Here is a 25,888-nt window from a genome sequence, read left to right as displayed (position 1 = left end):
TTTTCTGGCTCTTTACTCTTTCACATTCACACATTTAGCTTTTTTTTTTCTTTAACTGAAACTTTGTTTCTTAAATATTTATTGTCTCTGAGCTGTTTTTCAGTTTTCAATCATTCTATCAGCTGATTCATAAGAGGATTAGTTGGCAGAATTGATTGACTAATCAGTTGACTGATCATGAAGTAACTCCGAATGTTGCCATGTTCAGATTGTTTTATTAGATTGTTTAAAAAGGAAACAATACTGAGAAACAAAGAGGTTGTTCAACATGTCAGACAGATTTTATAGAAAAGTTAAAACAGGAAACACACAACAGGTTCCATTTAATCAGAGATGAAAGATCAGCAGATGGAGGCGAGGTCAGAGGGGATCAGGTGCAGTAGAACTCTCCGGCATCAACTCTGCGTCTTTTACGACTCTGCTGCTCGAAGAACTGACGAATGTCATCAGATGTCACAACCTATCAGAGAATAGTTAAATTATATCAGTTAACATATCAGAACAGTCACAAGACACTTGACCTATCAGGTGGAAGACTCACTTTTCCTTCAGCTGCAAATCTCTGCAGGAAGTCCTTCAGCTCAGTTTTCATGTCATTGTATCCTGCAAGAAAAATAATCAGGACTATTTAATCTGTTCATAGACTTTCTGCAGGTTCAAACATTCTTCTTACAGAGTCCACTTACAGAATTGTTAAGTTACAGTGTGAGCACCTGCATAAAAGCAAAGATTTCACGTGTGCGTTAAAAGAGTACTGAGGGGGGAAAAAACTGCGATGCGCGATACCACCACTATTGAACAGGTGATGGAGAAACAGGTTTACCTTTTAGGTGACATGAATGAGTTGAATGGAAGTTATGAATGGTTTCTGAGAGACAAATAACACCAGGATCCTTTTCTAAGTAGGGGTAGGGCATTAACAGGGAAAGGGGGGCACAAAGAAATACTTTTCTTTCTTATTCTCATTTAACCCTTTAAGACCTACCATAGAATCAAGTCCGCCAGAGCTTATATTATATTTTTACATGCTGTAGTGCCATTTTTGGGAGCATTTCAAGTTGCTATACATCAATACAACCATTATAGCCCAGATTTTAATAATATGTATGCATTAAGTGCATAGTAATTACATAAATTGCAAAACAGTGCAATAAATTTAAAAAAAAAAAAAAAAAAAAAAAAAAAACAACATTGAAAAGCGTTTTTGGTTTTTTTAACATATATTTCTAGTTAGAGAAATTTAAGAGGCTTATCCCTCAAAACTGTAAAGACAAAAAAGTTGCACAAAATAGTTTCCCACCACAGGAAATTTATTTTGAGTGTCTTCATAGTTTTATTTTTTAAATACACCAATTTTTATATACTGCAGGAAAAACGAAAATAAATATTATAATGCAAATTTGTAAAAAAAACAAAAAACAAAATAAACTATTCCAGCAGTGCAATTTGATTTCTACTACTAATTTTGATTACATCCCAGAAACAATACAGAAAGTAGTCATAAAATCAAACATAACTTTTAAAAACACCAGTGCAAGCTTATAAGGCCCTGAAGATAAAAAAAAACTAAATTTCCGCGAAAATGACGTCACTTACGGTTTCGGGCAGGTAATGGCGGACATGCGATAGTTCGCGCTGACGTCTATTCCAACGTAGGAAGTGTTACGAACAGCTGATCGGATCGGAAAAGCGTGTTTCTGGAATATTATGTTTTTGTTGCTGCAAGTGCTTTTTATGCTGTTTTTGCAAAGCTATAGGTGGAAGGAAACCGTGACCTAGGACAAGCTGATGGCATAAGATGTAAGTACAACTCCTCTGGTTTCATATGCAAAAAAACATTATTGTGCTAGCTTATGTGGTTGCAGTTCTACCGGGATTTAAAATAGTTACGCAAAACGGAGCGTGCCCACTCCGGCTTTAAAGGGTTAAAATGTCAAGCTTTTATTAAATAATTATCTGAATCTTACAACCAATGTTTTTATCTGATGTAAAATGTACAGAAATCATAGATATACCAACAAGACAGTGTACATCACTGTCACAACAGTATTCGCTTTCATTCAAAGGCTTTATAGCTTTAATACCTGGTGGGCCGGTCTCTAGTCAAAATGCCCAGGTCGATTTTTGTTCCAGTCCAGCCCTGGGCATGACACGCAGTGAGTTAATCTGAGAGGGTACATTAAAAAAATTAATGGCTGGGCCAGCAGTGCACATCACAAATTAGCTTGCATAGAAACAATTGTGCCGCATCTTAATGACGGTATCTTATCTACCAATTGTTAAAAAAAAAAAAAAAAAACGGTGAGAGGGAGGTTGCTAGCTGGCAGTTTTTTCAAGCGATGTTGAAATTTCCACATTCCAACACTTCAAATGCTTCAGGAGCTATCACTTCCTGACAAGTTTAAGTGTCTTCAAGGTTCAAGGTTCAAGGTTCTTTATTTGTCACATGCATAGTTATACAAGTATAACACACAGTGAAATGTAGCCTGACACGCTCCTCCTTCAGAACATTGCAGAGGTCTTATTGACAGTATTTGGCTCTACATATCTGTGTGAGCAGATTTTCTCTCACACGAAGAGTGTCCTCGGGTAGCTGTCTGAATGCTGGACACTCTGAGACCTGCGTCTCTGAGTGGGAGACCAGAGATCACATTAACCTGTGTATCCCTGTATTAACATGCCATATTGGCCCAGTTTATTTTTCTTATCATTGTTGTGAGGAGACCATAAATAGCATATGCATTTTCTGTTGTACAGTTCATGTGCTGTTATGGAGTTCTTGTCATGGATAAAAAGTGTCTTTTTTTTGTTTGTTTCAAAATATCTGATAACTATTCACTGATAGCTGCCAACATCTGCGAACAAATATAATCCTATAATGTTGTTCTATATAGTGTGTAACTGTTAATATAGAGCGTTAATAAATTTATTGCTAATGCAATCATATGGCACATTGACTTCTGAGGAACTTTTAGATGGCACTCGTCATCAGAAAGGTTGCCTACCCTGCCCTGGAGCATGGGATGCATCTTTGTCACGTTCAGCAACATCTGGTCAGTTGATCTAAGAGACCAAGAAGAAGTGTGGAGGTGCAGTAGCTCAGAGAGGTAGTGTGGGGGAGACAATTTAAGCCTTTAAAAACAAATAAAATAATTTAAAAATGAACTCTAAAATTGCAGCTAGTGTAATGAAGATAAATATGCTCCCTTTTCCGTGCAACAGTTAAAAGCTGTGCGGCAGCATTTTGCACCAGCTGAAGACGTGACAAGGGCAACTGGCTAATACCAAAGTACAACGAGTTACAGTAATCCAGACAAGTTGTAATAAAACATGGATTACTGTTCCAAAATAATCTTTTGACAAGATGGGTTTAAGTTTGGCCAGGTGCCTCAGCTGTAAAAAGCTGGATTTCACTACTGCTCTCACTTGACTGTTAAGCCTAAAATCACTGTCCATTTTAAAACCCAAATTGGTGACAGTGGGCTTTCCGCACTGTGCTAGAGGACCCATGTCCACAGGAAAGGACCCACTAGTGACACCCAGCCCAAAAGACAGAACCTCTGTCTTATATTCATGAAAATTTAAAACACTAACAGCCAACCAGCTTTCACTTCCTCAAAACTTCCTCATCTACAGGAGTATCATTTTTCCCTTTTAGAAGCATATAAATCTGCGTATCATCTGCATATACAGACGTGGACAAAATTGTTGGTACCCTTCGGTCAATCAAAGAAAAACTCATAATGGTCACAGAAATAACTTTAATCTGACAAAAGTAATAATAAATAAAAATTCTACAAATCTTAACCAATGAAAGTCAGACAATGATTTTCAACCATGCTTCAGCGGAATTATTTATAACAGGCCTAGACAAAAATGATGGTACCCAGCACTTAATATTTTGTTGCACAACCTTTTGAGGCAATCACTGCAATCAAACAATTCCTGTAACTGTCAATGAGACTTCTGCACCTCTCAGCAGGTATTTTGGCCCACTCCTCATGAGCAAACTGCCCCAGTTACTACTAGTTATTACAAACACAATCAAGTGTGGTACAATGTCTTAATCTTAAACCCAAATTACTGTCTAAAATACACAAAATATATCTGTGAAGGTTCTAAGTAATCCAAAAGTTGACACTTTTCTTTCCAAGCTCCCAAGCTCCTTAGAATACACAACATAGATCAATCAACATCCCTTCTGCAAAGTGGAAAGCAGATTTATCAGTCGGCTTAGACCAAAACTTCTGCTCTCAGGTATGCTTAGAAACCTTTCAAGTGATTAGAAGTCCCAGTCATGGTTTTGTCCCGCCTTTGCAATTGTGGTTGATGTAGGAGTAGGTGCCTGCTTGGGGCATCTGGGGACTCCCTAGGGACGTTTTTCCTGGAGGGCTCAACCCAGGGGCTGTGGTCATGACCTTGTTGGGGCTCTGGTGGCTCTTGGGTAGTATTTTCCTGGTGGCTACGTGCAGCAGAGCTGGGGGAGGGTCTGTGCTGGCAGAAGAGACGCACTCAACGACGTCGACTGGGACATGTTCAGAGCATGCGCAGTCGACATCAACGAGTTTACGGAAGTAGCAGTATGCTTCGTCAATATGCTAGCGGAGGAGATTATCCCCACTGCGAGAGTCACCACATTCCCAAACCAGAAACCGTGGATGGACAGATCGATCCGCACTGCAGTAAACGCCAGGACCGCCTCCTACAACGCGGGTCTCGCTACTGGCGATATGAGCGCCTACAAAGCGGCCTCATACGGCGTGCGGTGAGAGATGCCAAACGCCGGTACCGGGAACGTGTGGAGTCCCGCTTCCACCAGGGCGACACACGGAGTATGTGGCACGGACTATGCACCATTACGGACTACAAAGCCAGGGACACTGCGCCGATCAACGCCGACTCTGCATTCACCAACGAGCTGAATCAGTTCTATGCCCGTTTCGAGGTTAGCCAGGCGGCTAATGCTATCTACCGCCTGACTACCGAGGACAGTGACGTCATCAGTGAGAGACCGGTGACCAGCATCACGGAGCATGACGTCCGAGCGGCATTGAGGAGAGTGAACACAAGGAAAGCGGCGGGGCCAGACGGCATCACCGGCCGTCTGCTGCGCTGCTGTGCTGACCAGCTAGCAGGTGTGTTCACTTACATCTTCAACGAGTCCCTGGCGAAGTCTGTGGTCCCCACATGCTTCAAAAGATCCACCATCATCCCTGTGCCCAAGAACAGCAAACCCTCATCCCTGAACGATTACCGGCCAGTTGCACTGACCTCGGTAGTAATGAAGGTGTTTGAGAGGCTGCTGAAGAACATCATCTCCTCCTCCATCCCAGACACTACAGATCCGCTGCAGTTCGCCTACAGATCCAACAGATCCACAGAGGATGCCATCGCCCACGTCCTACACACCACTCTCAGCCACGTGGACAAGAAACAGGGTAACTATGTGCGAATGCTGTTTGTTGATTACAGTTCAGCGTTTAACACAATGGTGCCCTGCAGACTGTTCACAAAGCTCAGGGATCTGGGACTTAACAGCCATCTGTGTGCATGGGTGTTGGACTTCCTCACTGGCAGAACTCAGGTGGTGAGGGTGGGCAGGTGCTTCTCCAACAGCATCACCATCAACACAGGAGCACCTCAGGGATGTGTCCTCTCGCCACTGCTCTACTCCCTCTACACTTCAGACTGTGTGGCCACCCATGGCTCCAATACCATTGTGAAGTTTGCTGACGACACAATGTCACCAACGATGTAGGCCGCCTCAACAACGATGAGGCGGCCTACATGGATGAAGTAAAGAATCTGGCATCATGGTGCCAGGACAACCACCTCCAGCTGAACGTCGGCAAGACCAAGGAGCTGGTGGTGGACTTCAGAAGGGGTCAGCACAGAGACTACAAGCCCATTATCATCAATGGAGCTCCAGTGGAGAGGGTGCAGTCCTTCAAGTATCTTGGTGTTCACATATCCTCAGACCTGACATGGGCTGCCCACATTCAGGTCCAGACCAAAAAGGCTAGGCAGCGCCTGTATCACCTACGACAACTGAGGAGCAAGGACAGAGAGACTCAAGAGGAGCTTCTATCCCCAAGCCATCTGTGCCCTAAACACACACACACCCGCCCGCTCACATCATCTCACATCATCTATAATTGACTGAGACAGGACTCTCTTCCAGACACTAAACCAAGGAACAATGTACATTTCAAATTCCTTTAATTTTAAACATGTTTATATTGTTTATCCTGTAAAATAGTCAGATGTCTATTCTTATTAATGTACAGAATTCACCTGCTTGCTGCTACTACTGCACATTCACCCAATGTGTGTGTGTGTTTATGTTTATATATGAAGTTTGTTTCCTGCTCAGTGGTGTTGCCAGCTTTGTGTCACCAGTTGCGAGTGATGGAGGTCTCTGAGGACGATCCTTCAAAGCAGAAATGGAGAAGCGCAAGGAAAAAGCTAACATCATGTGGCTCAGGGTTGCAACAGCACTGAATCCTAGGTTTAAGGATCTTAAGTGTCTGAGCAGACCTGACAGGGCTGAGGTGTGGCACTTGATCAGTGCGTTGCTGAGGGAGAGGCAGAGGCCTGCGCAGCTTGAACAACCAGTAACGTATGAGCCATCTAAGAAAAGATCAGCTCTCATGCTTGCCTCAGTCTTCATCTGATGAAGAAGAGGATTGCATTGAGAAATGTGTGGAGTGATACTGGGCAGAGCCAACTGTTGACATAGAGGACTGTCCCCAGAAATGGTGACCCAAGCATGAAGGGGCACACAGTGAGATGGCATACCTTGCATGCAAGTACTTGGCAATACCTGCCACATCCATACCATGTGAGGGGTTATGGGTGGGTGTAGTTTCCTGCGTTGGGGTCAGGTGGGTCACACTTTCTGGGCATGTCATCTGAAAATGTCAAAATGCTTGTCTGTTTGAGCAACTGGTTCAGTGCAAAGAAACAAAAGTAATAGGGACAACCCATGCACTGTATGTTTTTAGTTCTTTCTTCCCTTTCTCCTTTGTGGTGTTTCCATGTTCATGTTTTGTTAGGAAAACTGAAAAAGGAAGAAGCTTGCATTGTTCAGCTTCTGCTAAATGCTACTGGAGAGCAACAAGTACAGCCAAACTGTTTTAGTCAAAGACACTGTAAGTATTAAGTATTATTACATATGCATTTTATTTATTGTATTTTTATTTTTAATGTGTACTGTGTCTCCCACACCTAGATGGAAATATGTTTTGCGAGCCTTAACTGTCTAATGGTAAATTAAACAGTTACATTGTGTGGGAGTGTATGCTTAAGTTTCCTTTCAGCATATTTTTGAGCATTCAGTACCTTTGAGGTTTTTCTAAAGAATATTTTGGACTTTTGATTGTTTTGAATTGTTGCAATAAAAATAAACATATTTGCATAAAGCAAGTATATTTGTTCACTCCCATACTGTTAAGGGTATTAGAAGCATGAAAAGCATCTAAGTATTCTAAGTTCCTTTAGAACAAATTTTTTAAAAATCCAGGATTAATTTGGGATGAATCTTGAGTTAACCATTGATAAGTACGCAATTAATCGCGACTAAATATTTTCATCGACTGACAGCCCTAATATATACACTTTAAGCAGTCTGTTTGCCTCCTTCCCAGGGCAAAGGGCAACATCTCCTGGGTCTAGGGGTAGATTGCCCCTCTGGGTGTGATGGCACCTGGAACTGAGGGTATAGAGTATGTTTGGGGAGTGTGTGTACAAAGTTAATTTCTGTTTGTCTCAATGGTGGGCAAGTGTTGAGTATTGGTATATGTGTGCATGAGGGCAGGAATCATGTTTGTGTCTGTGTGTGCCTGTTTGTCTATGTCTTAGACTTCACCTCTTGGTCAAGGTCGGGTCTTACGGTGTGTTCACACCGAACGCGATAGATGCGAACAGAGCGTCAAGTTTACATATAAAGTCAATGACACGCGATTGCAGGTCCCGTGAAAATTCAGAAGCAGATTTGCGTCTCCAATACGCCTGAAACGCGCGTCAGTGTAGCGCGTCTGGCGCGTTTGACTCACGAAAAAACCACGCGCATGAGTTTTTGTGTTGCATTTTGTGCATACGCGCGTTTTGCGTCTACCGCTCGAGTTGGAAAAATCTGAACTCCAGCGTCAAATCACGTCGCAACAACCAATCAGGAGCCTGGTGACGTGGCTGTGACCTAGGTCAAAGGGGCAGATCCAGTCAGAGCCCTTCATTCTTCAATGGAGGGAAGGCTAATCAACGCCGTAGCAAACAACCCGGAGCTGTACGACACCAGCTGCTTTCTGTACCGAGACAGGAATATAAAGGACCGAGCTTGGAGGAAGATATGTGAAGAGATCGGGCAACCTGGTAAGTTCATTCATTTCTCTTTTGAAAGTTTTCACTGACCTGGGGAAGCCGCACAAAAGCTAGCAAGCCACCGCTATTTTCCCACTGACGTAAAAATACTGTTCTGCTTTTATGCATGTTGTCATATAGGAATATATTTTATTGTTTATTAATAAACAGCACACAGTGGTCCCGCTGTTCATCCGTCACTGCTTCACATTTTCGCTGATTTTTTTTAATTGTAGTGCAGCATTGCATTATGTAGCCTGATTGACAAATCTCTTCTGTGCTGTGTCTCCTGCGCTTGCCAAATTTATCACGTTTGGTTTTGATAACCATCACGTCCAATAGAAAAAACAGCACAAAAACACCCATAACTATGACCCTCATTCAGAAATAGACACCTGCACCGCGAGGGAAAAAGGCGCACGAAAGTGGCAGGCAGATGAAGACAAAACACGGCATAATAATACTTTTACGTTTTGCAATCTACAAAGGTTTGCACTTTGAGAATCAACTTGTGAGAACTGTGACTAATGTTCATGTGTGTGGGGAAAACAGTGTATAAAGTGCGTGGCGAGGGGCTAGTTATTCTGAGAACCCCTGCTGCAATAAATGAGGGACCACTGTATATACTTTCTCTGACAATATGACTATTGTTTTCAACCTGTTAACATTTAATACTGTCTTGATAGAACCAACTGATTCTGCAGCAGAGCATCCCCTGTTGCTTCTCTGGGCTCCCCAGTCCCTGAGCTCCTGCTGCTGCACCCACAGGTATGTAATTGTAGCATCAGATGTACAGCAAGCACTGATGAACCCAGGTACGGCGAGGACGTCCTTAACGCCGCTGCTCTGCTCTCCACAGTAAATAGAGAAGGGAGACTCTCTCTTCAAACACTAGCTCGACAGCTGCCATCTAGCAAAGATACCGGTCTGGCACAACTTCCTCCCACATTCCTCCTACATTTCCGGTTCACGGACGTCAAAATATGCATTTCTGAGGCGCGATGGATTTTTCTTGGACACACGAATGTGCACGCGTCAAATTAGGGGTGTTTGGGGCGTTTTCGTTCGCGTCTATCGCGTTCGGTGTGAACACACCGTTAGACTTCATCTCTCTGGGAACATCTCAGGCCCTCCACACCTGGGAGGGCCTATCTCCTCCCGCCACACTCCCTGCCGGTGGCTGATACCCTCAACCATCGGTGCATTGGTGTTTCTCGATGTTCGGGGCTGGGCACTCAGGTATGCACTGACTCACTTCTGGTGGTTGCTTGGCAGAGGCCTGGCACCCATGGCTCGGTCGGGCCCCTTCCGGAAATTTGGGTGCCCTCGGGCCTCTGGGTCCGGGGCTCAGACTGCTCTGGCGCAACTGGCTGCTGGCAGAGCCTGCAGGCACATCACCGCAGTCCTCTGTAGCTTCTGCACCGTGGGTGCTGGGTGAACCCCCATCTGGGGCTTTCCTCAGTTCTTTGTAGAGATATGGCGCGGCTGCTTGTGGACCTCCTTGGGCTCTCGTGCTCTGGGGGGCCTCTAAATGTCTGGGGCCCGGATCTCCTCCGTGCTTGCTTCATCAGATAGTTACATGGGGAAACCTTTTGAATACAAGCATGCTCGTGCTCACAGGCGTGCACAGACACACACTATAACTTCCTTGGCTGCTGCCTCAAAGCATACCATGCGTTGTCAGGCTTGTGTCCTGCTCAAGAACATTCAATATTTATTATTTACTTTTACTTATCTAGGTTGTTGCTGTGGTCTCCCTACTGTGTTGTTCTCCTTCTGCTTGTTTTTTTTTTTTTCTTCCAGTAGGTGATTCAGTGGACTTTTTAAAATCTTTTCTCACTCCCTCTTTCCCTCTGTTTTTCATTAACTTCTCTGGTCTACGTCTTTCCCTTTCCTATCCTCCAGTCAAGTCTGTTCCATTTGTAATAACTGTTAGAGTGAATTGTTAAATGTTGTCATTTCTGTGCTTGCCAACTCTGATGAAAAGGATTCCACTGTCCTTCCCCCCAGATTCTCGAGGTTCTGGGTGGGGGGCTGGAATGTTTTATTGCAGATACATCCTATCTGGAAGATCTGCTTCTTTTTGATGTAAGCTTCCTGCGTTTACGACCCTTTGGTCAGCAGGAGGTCTGACACACACACACACACACACACACACACACACATTCTTACTTAGATACAGAAGTTCACACATATACAAACAATGCCTTGTCTTACAACCAAGTGGGCGTTGCTTTGCTATGACGTGTTTTGTGTGAACTGTCTCTCAATAAAAAGGCAGCAGGAGGAGGTCAGAGTCGGGGTCATTTTTGTGGTGGACACAAACGAGGCCTCCCTTGCGCAAATAATCGATCGATCGACTGTCTTGTTTTCTTCATGATGAATAAGTCTCTAGAATTAGCGGGGCTTGTGGAAACACAGACCCAACATTTATTTGGTCCTTCGGAGCCGGAGCCTAATACATCGCATCCACCGAGGAGAGGGAGAGAACGCCACCGTAGTCTGCTAGCAGCCATCGTCTGGGATGATTGACCAAAGCCCTGGTACTTTGCTTTGTTACCAGGCCGGGAAGTTTGCACCTGAACTCCCCTCGGGATGGATGGCGATTGACGGGATCCAGAGACTCTTCCCATGAACGTAAACAAACAGTGAGTACAGAAGGCCTTAGAGAGCGGCTACGTGCCCGTGCGTTAAAGCAGGTACGTAAGTGCGCAAGCTGTGCGTGTAGACGCAAGCTGCCTGGTTTCTCCGCCAGTGTTTTTGTTTTAATCTTTTTGATTTATTTAAGGAGGGTTAAGTCGGTTTTCTCCACCGAATAGAACGAGGGTAAGGACGGTTTCTCCACTGAAAGGAGGATAGAGCTCTAAAAAAAAATAATAAAAAGGATTTCCGCAGTTAAGGGCGTTGAGTGTTTCTATGGTTTCTCCACCAATGTTAAGGAGGAAAGAGCTCGACGCGGTAAGGGGGATTATAGGCCTAAAAAGAGTGTGAATGAGCATATATGTGTGTGAGTGCCAGTAAGTGAACACAACAACGCAGAAGGAAACCTAAAGCGGTGTTAACGGAATTCTGTGACCTGTTGTGTACACGTAGCCTGGGTTTTGGTGTAAGTCGCGTTGCCTGCCGCAAACTTAAAAGAAGTCTGCCTTGAAAGAGGATGAAATACACTGCAAAGTTTTTATTGGGCAGCACGTGGTGTATGGATCGTTGACGAATGAAGTGAAATTGTGCTCTAAGCAGAAGTGAGTGTAGCGTGTCTGTGTGTGTGTAACCCCTATAAACATGGTTACTAGTATTTTCTTGTTTTTTTACCTTGTATTATTATTTCCGACACCCCTTGAACACACTTTGATTTTCCGTAGTTCAGTGAATGCAACAAAAGCACGTTGCTGCATTAAGCTAGGCAAAACGGAGCAAGACACCTGAGAGCAATTAACAAGCTACACAGTGAGTCTTTCGGTATAAGATAAGTGTTATAAAGTATTTTCAACAGTCTCTAACTTAAAGTTATGTACTTTTCAGAGGCCTTTATGTGTTTTACTCTCGACCAAAACCAGGCAGAGCGTGTATTTGTTTCTTGGGAATTCCGGTGAGTTACTAGAGATGATAAGTTAGCAGGAAAACTTATGCTAATTTTACATGTGGTAAACACTGCAACAGTGCGAATTCTGTATTGTCTAAAAAAAGTTAAAACCAGTCGGAGTACTTGAATTGTGTGTGAAATGGAATGTCGTATTTTATTTTATTGTCTATTTGATTGGGCATCTTCACAAATGCGCAAAACTAATGCAGGATGCACTTTTCTTTTAGCCATAAATGTTGTCCAGTGCTTTTTCCGCACTTTGTCATTTCAGTTATAGGTTAATTCATGTAAATAAGTTATTTAAAACTAGTTACGTTACAAACATTTCATGATGTGATTACATATGCCTTAAAAAGGGGTATATAAATACAATTGATTGTAATGCTGTAAAGCAATACAAATGGAATTCATAGAGACAGAACAATGTTAAAACAACAGTGTACTTGATTTTGAAAACTTTATGAGATCTCATTTTATTTAGAAAAACTGTTAAGAACTATTTTGTTTATTGCTCTGTACTGTATGTGCAGACTGGTTTTTTGTGATCCTGGATTGGTTCTGGATATGGATGGCGAGCCAGACCCTGTGAAAACTCTTGGCGAATCCAAAAGTAGTGTGGCCAGCTGTTCTGGATGCAGGAGTAGAGCTACAGTCTGAATTACTTCGAATCGCAGGATTTCAGATAAGCAAGAGCAAAAACTGCTTACATGATACGGATTGTTTCTCTGGGAAACAGTTGAACTCCCAATATCCTGCTCATCAGGAGTCAGGTCTAAAGAGACTACTCATTTTATTTTATTTTATTTTGTTGTTATTTTCAAAAGAGCGCTCTTCTCTGTTGATCTTCTGTTAATTTTCTATGCTGTTTACATTGGGTTATTGCACCACTGTAACATTGTAATAAATCTGCCGGCTGTTCAACACTCAATTGTCTCAAATTAATTTTACTCCTCTCGAATCTAGTCTATAGGCTTAACCCTACTATACTAAGCAGGTGTTACATGTGGAAAATAGTTGTGTTGGTGAATGATAGCATTAAGAGTGTGTTAGGTTTTGTATTGTTGATTGTCATTTATGCTTAGAAATATTTACTCACATATGCTTAGAAGTGTATAATCATTTGTAGATTGAAAGAATGTCTCATCCTAGGAGGTCTGTAACGGCTCTGAGTAGCATGAAGGGGGAGTGCGTTCACTCCCTCTACAGAGTGTTCTGGCATAGATCACACACCTCCTAGGAGAGGTCGTATCTTCTCTTGTTGATATATGGCATAGCAAACACACGTATATCTGTTTAAGTATAAGAGCCTTTTGTTCAGATGGACCCGCTCCTGGCACCAGCGTTTGGGGAGTCTTCATAGGGTCACACCTTGACCTCACACACACACACACACACACATACACACACACACACACACACACACACACACACAGTATTCTTTGTTCACATGTATACCTATGTAAGATGTCATATGTTAATGACCCTATGCATATTCATGTAACCACAATAAAAGGAGTGCTATGGGGAGCCTGGCTGAGAGTCTGACGGAGGCTAGGTGGTGGGACGACACTTGGCCCCAGCCAGATTTCCCTCATGCATGAGTAAACCAGCCTGCTTGTGTCTTGCTTTGCAGTGTAATTATATTGTCTTCAACGTTCCAGCGGATAGGTTCAAGCTACAAACCTATCAGAGTGCTTGGTGTTTCTCAGCCTGAAACAGCTGTAATGCTTTTTTCTGTTTTGGAGAAAAGTACAGTTTAAAAAAAAAAACAAAAAACAGAGAGATGTGTGTTGTTTAAAGCAGTGATGAGAATAATGAAAATGTGATGAGAGAGGAACAGAAAAACATACAGAAAATGCATTAACCATACTAACCCTACATGCATATACACATACAATGATACTCATGAAGACCAGACAGCATCTTAAGCACGAGATTCTGTTTGTCATCTTGTCCAAGTCACTAGTAAGATGAAAGTGATACATAGACTAGTGGACTAAATATTATAGGAGTGAAGAAATTTTAACATGGCACACATTTAGTTACATGAGAAGAAACTTATTATGTGCTGAGACAACAGGGTTATGCTGTATGTTGTGTTGTGTGTGATTGGATGAATGTTTGAGATTAAACTGGCTGTTGATTTGTCTTTTGTTACTAAGTTGAGCCTGCCAATTGGGTTGGTACGATTCATCCCCCTGGCATGAAGAACACGTGTTGTAATTTAAACAAGGCCTTTCTTTCCTTTGCTTTCCTTTATTTTCTTTCTTTCCTTTTATTTTGTTACTTTCATGGTGCACTGAAAGTTTTGTTTGATGATCTCTGTTTGAGCAGATCTGCACGATTAGAACAGAAGCGCTATACGACTCGTCGTTGAGAAAACGGTTGCAAAGTGAGCTTCTCCAAAATTAAAATGGGCTCAGGAGAAAGTCACTTATTTGGGACAATTAGGAAACAAGTTCCTGTCCAAAAGGATTCAACGAGGAAATCCAGTCTAAATTTTTTTTCTTTTTGAAGTGTCGTCATTTTGCTGAGCGTGGAAACGAATGCGACGATAATTTCCACAATCAGCAAAAGAAGGAATCACTGAGTGAATGAGTAAGAATTTTAAAATAAATGGGGAAGCTGACAAGACTGACTGACTTAACACAGGGCTCTAGACTAACTTTTTGCCATAAGCGTACCGGTACGCCTAACTTTAAAAAATTTTGGTTGGAGAGAGACAAAACCTTCAGCTCAGAATCAGCGCAAAAAGACGTAATCACAGCGCGTACCGGACGCATCAGAATCGCTCTACGGGCCGTTGGGTGAGAAAGCCGAGAAAGACAAAGTTTATTCTGATGCGTCGGGTCCGTTCTGTGTTTACGTCTTTGTGTGGAATCCGTCTACCTGCTCTCATTTGCTGTTTGATTGTTGTTGAAATGGTTTTGTGAGCTTTAATCTGAGAATCTGGCGTTTCTGGCAAAACACAGTTATATTTAAAAGTCGATTCAGGATTTAATTAATTGATATCGCTTTATTCAAGCTACTCACCTCCCACTTCCACCTACACTTTCAACTGGACCACGGCCAATCAGAGAGGTCCCGCCCCTTACTATCTCTGATTGGTTTAGTCCACGATAGGGGCATAATGTGTGTCTGTTGTTGACCACAGGGAAGGTTGCAGATTTTTTTTTTTTTGCTACCCGAACATTTGGTCGCACAGGTGCAACCAAATTTTTTTTTTTTAGTCGCACCACTGAAAAATTTGGTCATATTTGCGACCAAATTGGTCACACTCTAGAGCCCTGTAACACCATTGTGTGAAGTTAACGCCCACCTGACAGAGGTGTGGATGTATCTCTGTGTGTCTCTCTGTTGCAGGAGCAGGAGACCACAGGAGGAAACTTGGGTCATGTGTTCACTATGTGAACTCTGCAAATTTAACCTTTTTAGTTTAAAATTTTTTGTGTCTGTGAATTTACCATGGGTGTGTTATTCACTACCTTGTGTTGCTCACAGAGATTACTGTGAGAAAGAGTGTATACACCTGCGCAGCGCTAACATTTACATTTCTTTTTACAGCAGATGGTCAATCATGTGATTTGATCATGTGATTTACAGCAGGACACAACTTAATGATGTTTTTCTACCACAGGATTACTGAGATTTTGTGTGAAGAAAATTGTAGTTACAGGCTATATGTTGATGATGAAATTAAACTGTGTTGTTGAGAGAATGTTGGAGATAATGTGAATGTTACAGGGGAGAAATTAATACAGTTTGAGACATACTGTGATGAGACCATTGTTACTTTTTCCACAGCGAGTGTTAACATTATGACCTTTCACAGCTCCTCTGGAAACTGGATGGCCGACACCTGACAACCAGGATGAACCGTGTGTTTGGCTAATGTTGTTTTTCTTTAAGAGTGCTTGTAAAGGATTCAGCACAGACAGACAAGTGACAATTGAACAAATGTGCAGTGTTTATGGAATAGTTTAATATGGGGCTCATTAGCTGGCCACTTTTGAGCTCATAGTGACTGATGAGTTGAGTGACTTTGCTTAAGAGAAGTCACCGATTACATTAATGTTGACTGAGTACATGGGATGATCCATGTCTGAGGCAAATTATGGAAATAATTGTAGTTTACTGATTTGAGAAAACCTGCACATGACACTTGTCTTGCTGATGCTGAATGCTTTTTACTCTTATGATACAATTGTTTATAGGTGTGAAGTAGGGCTGGGCCATATTATACCGTTCACGGTAATACCAGTATAATGTTAGGCAACGATAGGAAAATGAAATATCGCGATAGAATATGAGTAAAACACGCATGCGCAGTGCCTTCGTTTTCATACGCACATGGCCGATTGTTGCGTGAAACAGATGAACCAGAATTGGTTTGTAAAACTTCAGTGATGTGGAACTGGTTTGGTGTTTGTCCGTCAGATACATGACAAAGCACATTTTTTTGCAGAACATGCAAGCGGCCGTCGTTATTGTCGTATTTGTCGGACTAAAATGCTCTTAAATCTGGGAGTAATCTGGGTCCTAAACTCTGTATGCTTCAGGTCAAACAACACTGCAGCATCACTGAGAGTTAAAAACTGTCTAAATTCTTTCATCTTTAATAAAACGATCAGCATTGCTGCTTTACCAGGTGTAACTATGAAGTTTAACTTCCAGGCATCCATGAAAACAAAATGTATTACATTTAACGGAGTTAGAAGTTAGCAGGAAGCTAGCGGAAGTTAGCTCGCTAGTTTCGCTAGTTACCTAAGCATGATATTGCATGTTCTGACTGAGAGATTTCTGAAAAAAATCAAACGTACAGCTCTGCTATCACTTCCAACATAAATGAAGACAGGAAACTAAACAGCAGTGACGTTTGTAGGGTTACTGAAGTTGGGCTAGCTGGTATATAATGATGTGCTACGTGATCGCTAACGACACAGCTATGTTAGCATAACATAAACAGTGAAGCTGGAGGACGAACACTAACACTTTTCCACTTATAAAAGTTAACGTGAAGGTTCCTCATGGTTAGAGACAAATGCAATCGCATGGCAGGATGCTGTAAACGGACCAAACTTCAATCAGGATAACAACTGAGATAATCCATCCACAATACGAGGTTAGTCATTAATATACTGCAACAACATGGGAATAGAGCAGCTGCCAGAGAATTCAACATTAATGAATCAATGGTACAGAAGTGGAGGAAGCAAGAAGAATGAGTTTAATAAAGTTTGATTTATCTGACTGCTTTGTTTCGCTTAATGTGCCTTATAATCCCGTGCACCTTATGGTCCGAAAAATACGTACTGCACACTGCAGTTTAATGTTGCAAAGCACCTCTTTTTAACTTCAGTGGATATTATACATGGTTATGCTCAGGATATGTCAGCCCATTTCTACTGGAAATGCCTTTTGGTTAAACTTTCAGCAAGGAATTTGCATTTGCACTGTTAAATTTTTATAAAGCTTTAATGTACATAAAAACCAGCTTCTTATTTAAGTGAAAATAAATGGAAGGTTGTCTTTTTGCGCTAGTAATGTTGTGGAGTTGTATTTTGTCTCGCATCAATTATATCGTCAGTTATATCGTCATCGCAAATTTTCAAATATATATCGTGATAAATATTTTTGGCCATATCGCCCTGCTCTAGTGTGAAGTTTGATTTCACTTCCAGATCTTGCTTTCCAGGCCATGATGGTGTGTATGCAGGCTCCTGGCAGAGCCAGGTGTTAAGCAAACTTAATATGCAAAACACACTAACATCTTTTATTGCAGCATTATAGGTCCAGGGTGGTGCTGCTCCAGAGGAGGAGATGCCCTGATGTTGCCTGGGACATGATCTAGCTAACCTTTTTCTTTAAGACAGGAATTTGGTTTTGATGAGTTGACTCATGGGAGTGTCCATGCGTCAAGAGGAGGGGTCCAGGATTAACATGAAACAATGAATTAACATTAAATTTTGTTTTATATGATTTTTGCAGCGATTTGTGTGATTAACAGTTCATTCAAAGGGTATTAAACCTATGCAAGTGGTGCATCCATGTTCAGATGAGGCTTTGATGGCCTGTAAGTGAAGTTCACTGAACAAAAGAATGTGGTTTGATGATTGTTGACATGCTCTCCAAATAGAAGTTTTTCCTCCTAGCAAGGAAATACAGGTGCAGCAGTAATCTCCTGAGAAATCTTCAGAGGCCCAGTGAGAAGCGAGAACCATTCCAGGCATAGCTGACAGCCCAGGCAGTGGTTGAGGTCAAAGGTCGAGCTGGTTGGGGCCCATCATGAGATCAGACTTTGGAGCCACAGCAAGGACCACGAAACTGCGTTGGAATGAGAGCTGTGCCAAGGGGGATTTCAAGAGGCCAACAGAGGAGATTGTGGACAACGGACAGGCACCTGAAGGATGAGGGGAGCGTGCCAAGCTCCATCGACAACGCAGGGGGAGTCTAAGGATGGCATCATGATTCTGTGAAAGCACAGGAACCAGAAGCTATGGTGGTGATGACAGCAGTTTCCTATGAACATCACCTAATGCTGTCACTATACTGTCACTATGTCACTATACTGTGTATACGATGGCACACTGAAGACTGCTGGGATCATAACAGCAGTAAGATAACTGGACCCAGCACCCTTTCCACAGAGGGGTTTTTCTGCAGAGGATGGACAGTAGAAGAGCCATAAGTATATCCACGACAGGACAAAGACAGAATCGGCAAATACAGACTATTATGTCTGTTCTCATATGCCAGTACGTCAACACACCCCACACTATATGTGTTCCTGGACCAACTCCCAGGGAAGAACTACTCCATGCTACTAGCAGAGAAAGGGGGACTTTGTGTCCTCTTCAATAACACCTGCTGCACTTACATACCGGACGATGTACACTCATTAAACATGACTGACGCCCTGAATGCTTTGAGACAGATCCAGCAGGCCCAAAATCAGGACTATGTAAGTGATACAAGTGACTGGTTTTCCTGGCTTTACACTGGCTCCTGGTTACAGGTGCTAAAAGGACTACTCATGGGAGTTGAAATATTTTTACTTTTAATTTGTGTCTTTGTAACGTGTATATTGCCATGTCTAAAACTCATGATTAACCGCATAATATTTTCTACTGTTGCTGCATATAGGAGCACAGAGGATGCAGTCTCCATCGCACTGCACTCTGTCCTCTCACACCTGGACAACAACAACACATACGCCAGAATGCTGTTTATAGACTTCAGTTCAGCATTCAATACAATCCACCCCTCACAACTCATCAGGAAACTGACAGACCTGGGCATCAGTTCCCTCATCTGCAAATGGTTACTGGATTTCCTGACCAACCGCCCCCAACATGTCCGGCTGGATAACCACTGCTCATCTACCATCACAATGAACACCGGTGTACCACAAGGCTGTGTGATGAGCCCTTTCCTCTACTCCCTCTTCACCCACGACTGCAGACCTGCTGATGGTTCCAACACCATCATTAAGTTTGCAGATGACACCACGGTGATTGGCCTCATCAGTGACAACGATGAGGCCGCCTACAGGGAGGAGGTGGATCGTCTGGCTGAGTGGTGCGACACAAACAACCTGCTGCTTAACACCGAGAAGACCAAGGAGCTCATCGTGGACTACAGGAGGAATGCTGACCCACATCCACCCATCCACATTAAGGGGGCGGCTGTGGAGCGTGTGAGCAGCTTCAAGTTCCTGGGAGTCCACATCTCCGAGGATCTCATCTGGACGACCAACTGCTCCAAGCTGGTCAAGAAGGCTCACCAGCGCCTCTTCTTCTTGAGGACTCTGAGGAAGAACCACCTGTCCTCAGACATCCTGGTGAACTTCTATCGTTGCACCATCGAGAGCATCCTGACCAACTGTATAACAGTCTGGTACGGGAACTGCTCTGCCTCGGACCGGAAGGCGTTGCAGAGGGTCGTGAAAACTGCCCAGCGCATCGCCGGAGCACCACTTCCTGCCATAAAAGACATCTACAGGAAGCGGTGTCTGAAAAGGGCTGGGAAAATCATCAAAGACCCCAGTCACCCATCACATGGACTCTTCACCCTCCTGCCCTCTGGGAGGCGCTACAGGAGCCTCCGGACTAAGACCACCAGGTACTGGAACAGCTTCTTCCCCACAGCTGTCAGACTCCTGAACTCTGCCTCCTGACATCTGACCCACGTTAAAACATGGACTGAACATACACACACCCACAATGGACAACTATACCCTCAAACACACAATAATAACATGGACTGAACCACCACTCACAACCACCAGCACTTTATATAGCCTCTGTAGAATTATCCACATATCTCACTTATCTTAACTGCACTACTGTATAGCTCTGTAATAATCATTCTGTACATACGATAATTTTTAACCCTACAACTGTTTACAACTTGCACAGTTCCCATTTCTGTATAGCTGTATATCTCAGATTCTGTAAAGTTATTTATTTCATATTCTGTATAGTTTTTCATATTTATATCCTGTTCATAGCCTGTACATAGCTTGTACTGACTACAGCCTGTACATACCTATAGTTATAGAATATTCACAACATACTTCATACCGTGTACATTATAACATTCCATAATAGACCCATTTCTGTAATATATTTACATATCTATATTATTGCTAATATTTATTGTAATATATCTATATCACTAAAGCACTTCTGGATGGATGCAAACTGCATTTCGTTGCCCTGTACCTGTGCATGTGCAATGACAATAAAGTTGAATTCTATTCTATTCTATTCTATATACAGCCGTGACAAATGATGATGATGACTCTGACCTGTTGTAACATGAAGACTTTGTGTGATTAATGACAATGTGACAGAAAATGTACAACAAGGTGTTACATACTGATATCTCACTTTAAAGTTATACTGACAACAGGAGGGAATGTCAATGGAAAATTGTACTTAGTAGTCAGTATAATCTTTTAATGATACAAGTTTGCATATGGTAGAATACTGCATGTAATCATTTGTGTTTAGAAGTATATAGTTGGTGGCATATTGAAAGAATGTCTCATCCTAGGAGGTCTGTAACATTCCAGGGTGTTCTGGCGTTCACCCCCACATCCTAGGAGTATGGGAAAGGTTGTACCTTGTCTTATTGTTTTACGGTAGGATTAACGTAGCTATATCTGTTCTAGTCTAAGTGCTTTTTGTTTAGATGAACTGCTGGACTGGTTTAGGGAAGTCGTTTATGGGGTCACACTCTGACACACAGACACACACACACACACACACACACACACACACACACAAGCACCCACTGAAGTATAAATAAAGACCGGGGCAGTTTCTCAGCGCGAGTCTCAGTTCTGGAGGTTCACACAGTTCACACATATACAAACAATGCCTTGTCTTACAACCAAGTGGGCGTTGCTTTGCTATGACGTGTTTTGTGTAAACTGTCTCTCAATAAAAAGGCAGCAGGAGGAGGTCAGAGTCAGGGTCATTTTCGTGGTGGACACAGATGAGGCCTCCCTTGCGCAAATAATCGATCGATCGACTGTCTTGTTTTCTTCATGATGAATAAGTCTCTAGAATTAGCGGGGCTTGTGGAAACACAGACCCAACAATAACTTAAAAGTTAATCAAAAATAAATAAATAAAAAACAATAACAAAGATGAATCAAGTGGACCAATAATGATCTACTTGGAAAAAATACAGTATATCCATTGGGCATTTTTCTTGGCCTTCAGGCATTAATTGCGATTGCTACAGTGCCGAACAGGACAGGCAAAAAAAAAAAAAAAAAGAAGAAGAAAGAAAAGAAAACCCACAAGTAGAGCTGACAGGGGCAGATGGTGAGCCACACACACTGGCACAATTGTCCCGCCAAGCACAGCAGCAAAGCTCAAACAGAACGACCGAAAAAGAAATGTATCAAGGTGCTGCCTGACTGAGACTGTGGTGGGACATTTAGAGAGCTGTACATAAATGAATGCTGCAAAACTAAATGAACTGAAGTAATACTGTAAACAAGCGTGGACCAAACTTTCTCCTCAGTGATGTGAGAGAATAAGAAAGTCACACAGCAAATCATCACTCAAACTTATTGGTCCTGAATGACTGGACTCAGTTTCTCACACTTCTTTTTTTTTACCAAATTATTACAACTTCGCGTGTGTAATATTACAATCATAAGTAGTAGTAGTAGTAGTAGAAGTATCAGTACCATGGATGATCTCGAGCTGCTGCACGTGGTTCAGGTTGTCGAGCGCTGACATCAGAGGGTCGTCTTCCTGTCGTCTCTGCTCACTGTTCTTTCCTTTGTTTTCGTAGGCGAGGACTGTGTCTGACTCGTCCAACAGGAAGGACAGACCAGCTTCAAGCAGGCGCAGCTAAGCACACAGGTCGGTCCGCCAGGCGAGTTAAAAAAAAAAAAAAAAAAAAAAAATCTCTTCAGTAAAATCTCATTATATATCAATCAGAGCATGCTCAGACACACTAAACACAGACACAGTACCTGGCACATTCTGCAGGAGCAGAGTTTGGAACGCCACGGTGAAGGCCAGAACACAGCTCCTGATTGGACTCTTTTCTGACCAATTACCTGCAGCTCCTTCAGTCTGCATCTCGGCTCCACTTCCTCACGGCTCCGCTTGCAGCTAGGCTCAATGGCATCATCAATCTGCCAGATTTTGGATTATTGATTAATCAACCCTGATCAGTGAGTGTGATGCAAACTGCTGTGACCCCCTCACCTCTTCTTCTTTGATGGGAATGGTGGGCTCTTTTGCTGTTTCCTCCTTCACCTCCGCTGCTCCACCCGGTACTAAAACAGGAAGTGCATCACACACACAAACATAGACACACAGGAAGTGCACAACATGTGTATGACAGTATGTTTGTGCCAGGTTAGTACTATAAGATAACAGGACGCTTTACCTGCTAGGTGCGAAGCGTAGGTCCAGAGAAACGAGTGTGTTTTCATACAGGACTCGCAGATCATCTCCTGAAGCTCCACGCAGTCTGGAACCACACAGCCCAGGTGCTGCAACAATATACAGGTACAAGAGTCAGGAGATCTTGATGCATTCTCAATCATCCAGGAAAGTAAATCTCCAAAAGTTGATTCTGTTCATCTGGACGTAGCGTTTTGTGGGAGAAACGTTTTGTCACTCATCCAAGTGACTTCTTCAGTCTCAGCTGACTGCAGTTTTCCCCAATCTTATAAACAATATGTAACCCAGTTCCTAAAATCATCTCAAACAAAAAGAGAAGAAAAATTAAAACATTTAATGTTCATTGTTCTGTTCTTACTGTCCCTGTTAACCCCTGGAGGGTCCTAGAAAAATGCATACACTATTGGTCTTAGAGCCACAAATCGACCTAAGACCCTCCAGGGGTTAATGAAAGTGAAATGAGATCAAAATATTTATTTAAACGTAGAAGGGACGCAGATTATATATGATATGCTCTGGTCAAACAAGGGTTAAGTTTTCTCAGAGGATTGATGAGCTCTGATGAGAGCCTATTGTTTTACTCCACTCCTCGCATGTCAGCCAATCGGTGAAGCTCTAGGCAGCTCTTGTCCCTCCTTATTACCAGCTCCCAAGTTTTCAGTCTCTTGCTTCTACAGCCGAACAGAGCAGACGGACTAAAACTTTTGTTATCGGTAAGCTGGAGAAATTAACCTCTAACGAGTTAAAAAAAAATACCATCTAAACTGATATTTTTCACAAATTATGTATTTGCACTTGCTGTCGTCAAGGGCAGAGCGAAACCGGAAGGTTTACTGAGCTGTGGCTTCACGCAAACGCTGAGCATCCACTCGACGGTGGTAAGCTAAATGTGGCTAATCAGACACGTGATGTGCGGAGTATGGGTACAGTTGTTGCATGTCTCTGAAACGCACTGTTGTTATGCTAGTTAGATCATTAACTAAGTCATTAACATGTGAAAAGCTGTAAATGGCTAAAGCAGCTAAAAATAACTTTATGAGAGATAACTGTAAGCAGACTTTATCCTACTTGCTGTTTAAATTTTGATGTCAATCGGTTGTTTTACAATACTCAGTATTGAACACTTGGAGGTAATTTTTAGTGTATTTCCACTTGTACTAGTAGGCCTATGGTACAAGCGGGATTAAGCACGTCTATTTTAGTACTCCTATTTGTGGACTGAATCCTTGTGTTTACGTGTTATTGAAATTGATTATTTGCACTTTGTTCAATTTCTGATAAGCATTTGCATATTATTCCATTTCTTAAAAGGGGTAATATACTTATTTATTTGTGATTAGATATATATGTACAGTGAGTTATTTTGATGGATGTAATTAATGTTTACAATGAAAGTGAATTATATGGTGACTATAATTCCTGAATGTTTAAAACCTTGTAGATAATCTTTAATGTTACTGCAGGTTACAAATAATTGAACCTTGATACTGTGAAATTTTGGATATTGATACTTTGAACTTTGATATTTTAATGTTGTACAACGTGATTGAACTGATGATGATTGAATTGATGATAGCTGATCTGAATAGTTGTTACTGCACTGTGACACTACTTTAGTTTAATTTGTGAGAGTTATCCTTAAAGGGCACATGACATATATTTGGCCATTGTTTATAGGTCAGGTTTTTATATGGGACGAATCCAAAGACCAGGTCAGCGATTCCAGAACCCAGAGTGTTCCAGTGTTCACTGGATGGCGAGCCAACCCAAGATCCTAGGAGACGATATACATATACACGCACACTCATTTTCACATTGATGGACTACAATCCTCTACTGTACAAGTAGTACGGTAGGACAGACAATCACACACACACTCCTTGTCGGACGAATTCTATTGGAATACACCTGTTTGTCATGGGCCCCACTGGTACCATTTGGAGTTAAAAAAAAAAAAAAAAAAGACTAATTCTTTTACTTGTGCACAATTTTATTTAATTCTATTTTTTTGCTACTTTGGGGGAAATTTTTTATACTTGACATTCTGTTAAAACCTGCTGTGATACTGTGTTGTTTACAAATTTATTTTACAAGGCTTAACATCACTAAAGTATTTTTAAAAGCCACACAACTGTGTTTGTCTGGTTTCTCTGCCATTCGTGTACCAGAGCTCTAAGAGTCGTTCTCAGTCTTCTGACACTAGCCCAAATTACTCATTACTTTGGTAATTATCCATTGGTACTTTATGTAACTCCACGTAAGTGCTACAAATACATTTGCATAATGACTGAAACCAGATGAACAGAATCAACTTTTGGAGAAGAGTCAGGAGAGGCACACCAGACAAGTGCAGGAACAGGTAAACTGATGACTCACCCGGCCGTGCAGCCAGTCCTCACACACCACACACTGAATCATCTCATCCTCCACCTGCAGACACAAACAGCTTAAGTAAAGCGAAACCAGCACAGGAGGAGGAGCTAAAACCATCAGGTGAGACATTAACAGGAGTAGTTTAGTTGTTTACAAGAATACCTGCCAGCGCAGGGAACTATTCCGAGAAGCAGGTTTAGCTAACATATCTGAGTTTGTTAATCCCAAGATAAGAGAAACTCTGATTTTTTGTTCCAGACAAAGCATCGACGTTAACTCTGAGTCAGTTACCGTGATAACAGTGAACTAAACCCACTCACTAGCAGGTTTTCTTCAACAAACTCTGAGTTCCAACTCCTCCCTTCTTGCTGCACCTAAACCAGCTGACTGACACTATGAGTCATTTCCTTACATATAGTAAAAGCTGTCAAAGTGCAAAAAGAAGTTAACTTACGTTAACTTCACGTTTTTCGTTCATGTTCTTGCAAAATCGGTAACCACATTTGTGTACTAAAGATGAACATTAACAGATTTATTATCATGCTCAGAATAAAATCTATAGCAGCGGTCCCCAACCCCCGGGCCTCGGACCGGTACCGGTCCGTGAGTCGTTTGGTACCGGGCCGCGAGAGTTGAG

General features: G+C 42.3%; 1 protein-coding gene across 2 annotated transcripts; it reads right to left on the bottom strand.

The window, feature by feature from the left end:
* Positions 1-195: 195 nt before the first annotated feature.
* LOC120736571 (putative E3 ubiquitin-protein ligase UBR7) lies at positions 196-25,888 on the bottom strand. Of its 2 annotated transcripts, none has more exons than XM_040036812.1 (7): positions 25,255-25,888; positions 22,862-22,967; positions 22,678-22,748; positions 22,527-22,604; positions 22,149-22,314; positions 542-603; positions 196-460 (listed from the first exon to the last, which is right to left on the bottom strand). In XM_040036812.1, exons 1-7 carry the CDS (start codon positions 25,378-25,380, stop codon positions 371-373), a joined length of 699 nt encoding a protein of 232 aa, XP_039892746.1. In that variant the 5' UTR covers positions 25,381-25,888; the 3' UTR covers positions 196-370. The 2 variants fall into 2 exon arrangements, with proteins under 2 accessions (XP_039892746.1, XP_039892737.1); XM_040036803.1 differs by having other exon boundaries at positions 22,440-22,604; positions 25,255-25,885.

This window comes from Simochromis diagramma, unplaced genomic scaffold, assembly GCF_900408965.1.
Source record: "Simochromis diagramma unplaced genomic scaffold, fSimDia1.1 OVJJ01000025.1, whole genome shotgun sequence".
In the NCBI taxonomy this organism is placed as follows: Eukaryota; Metazoa; Chordata; class Actinopteri; order Cichliformes; family Cichlidae; genus Simochromis; species Simochromis diagramma.
The sequence above is the reverse complement of the archived record's forward strand: the minus strand, read 5'-3'. Positions and strand labels throughout refer to the sequence as shown.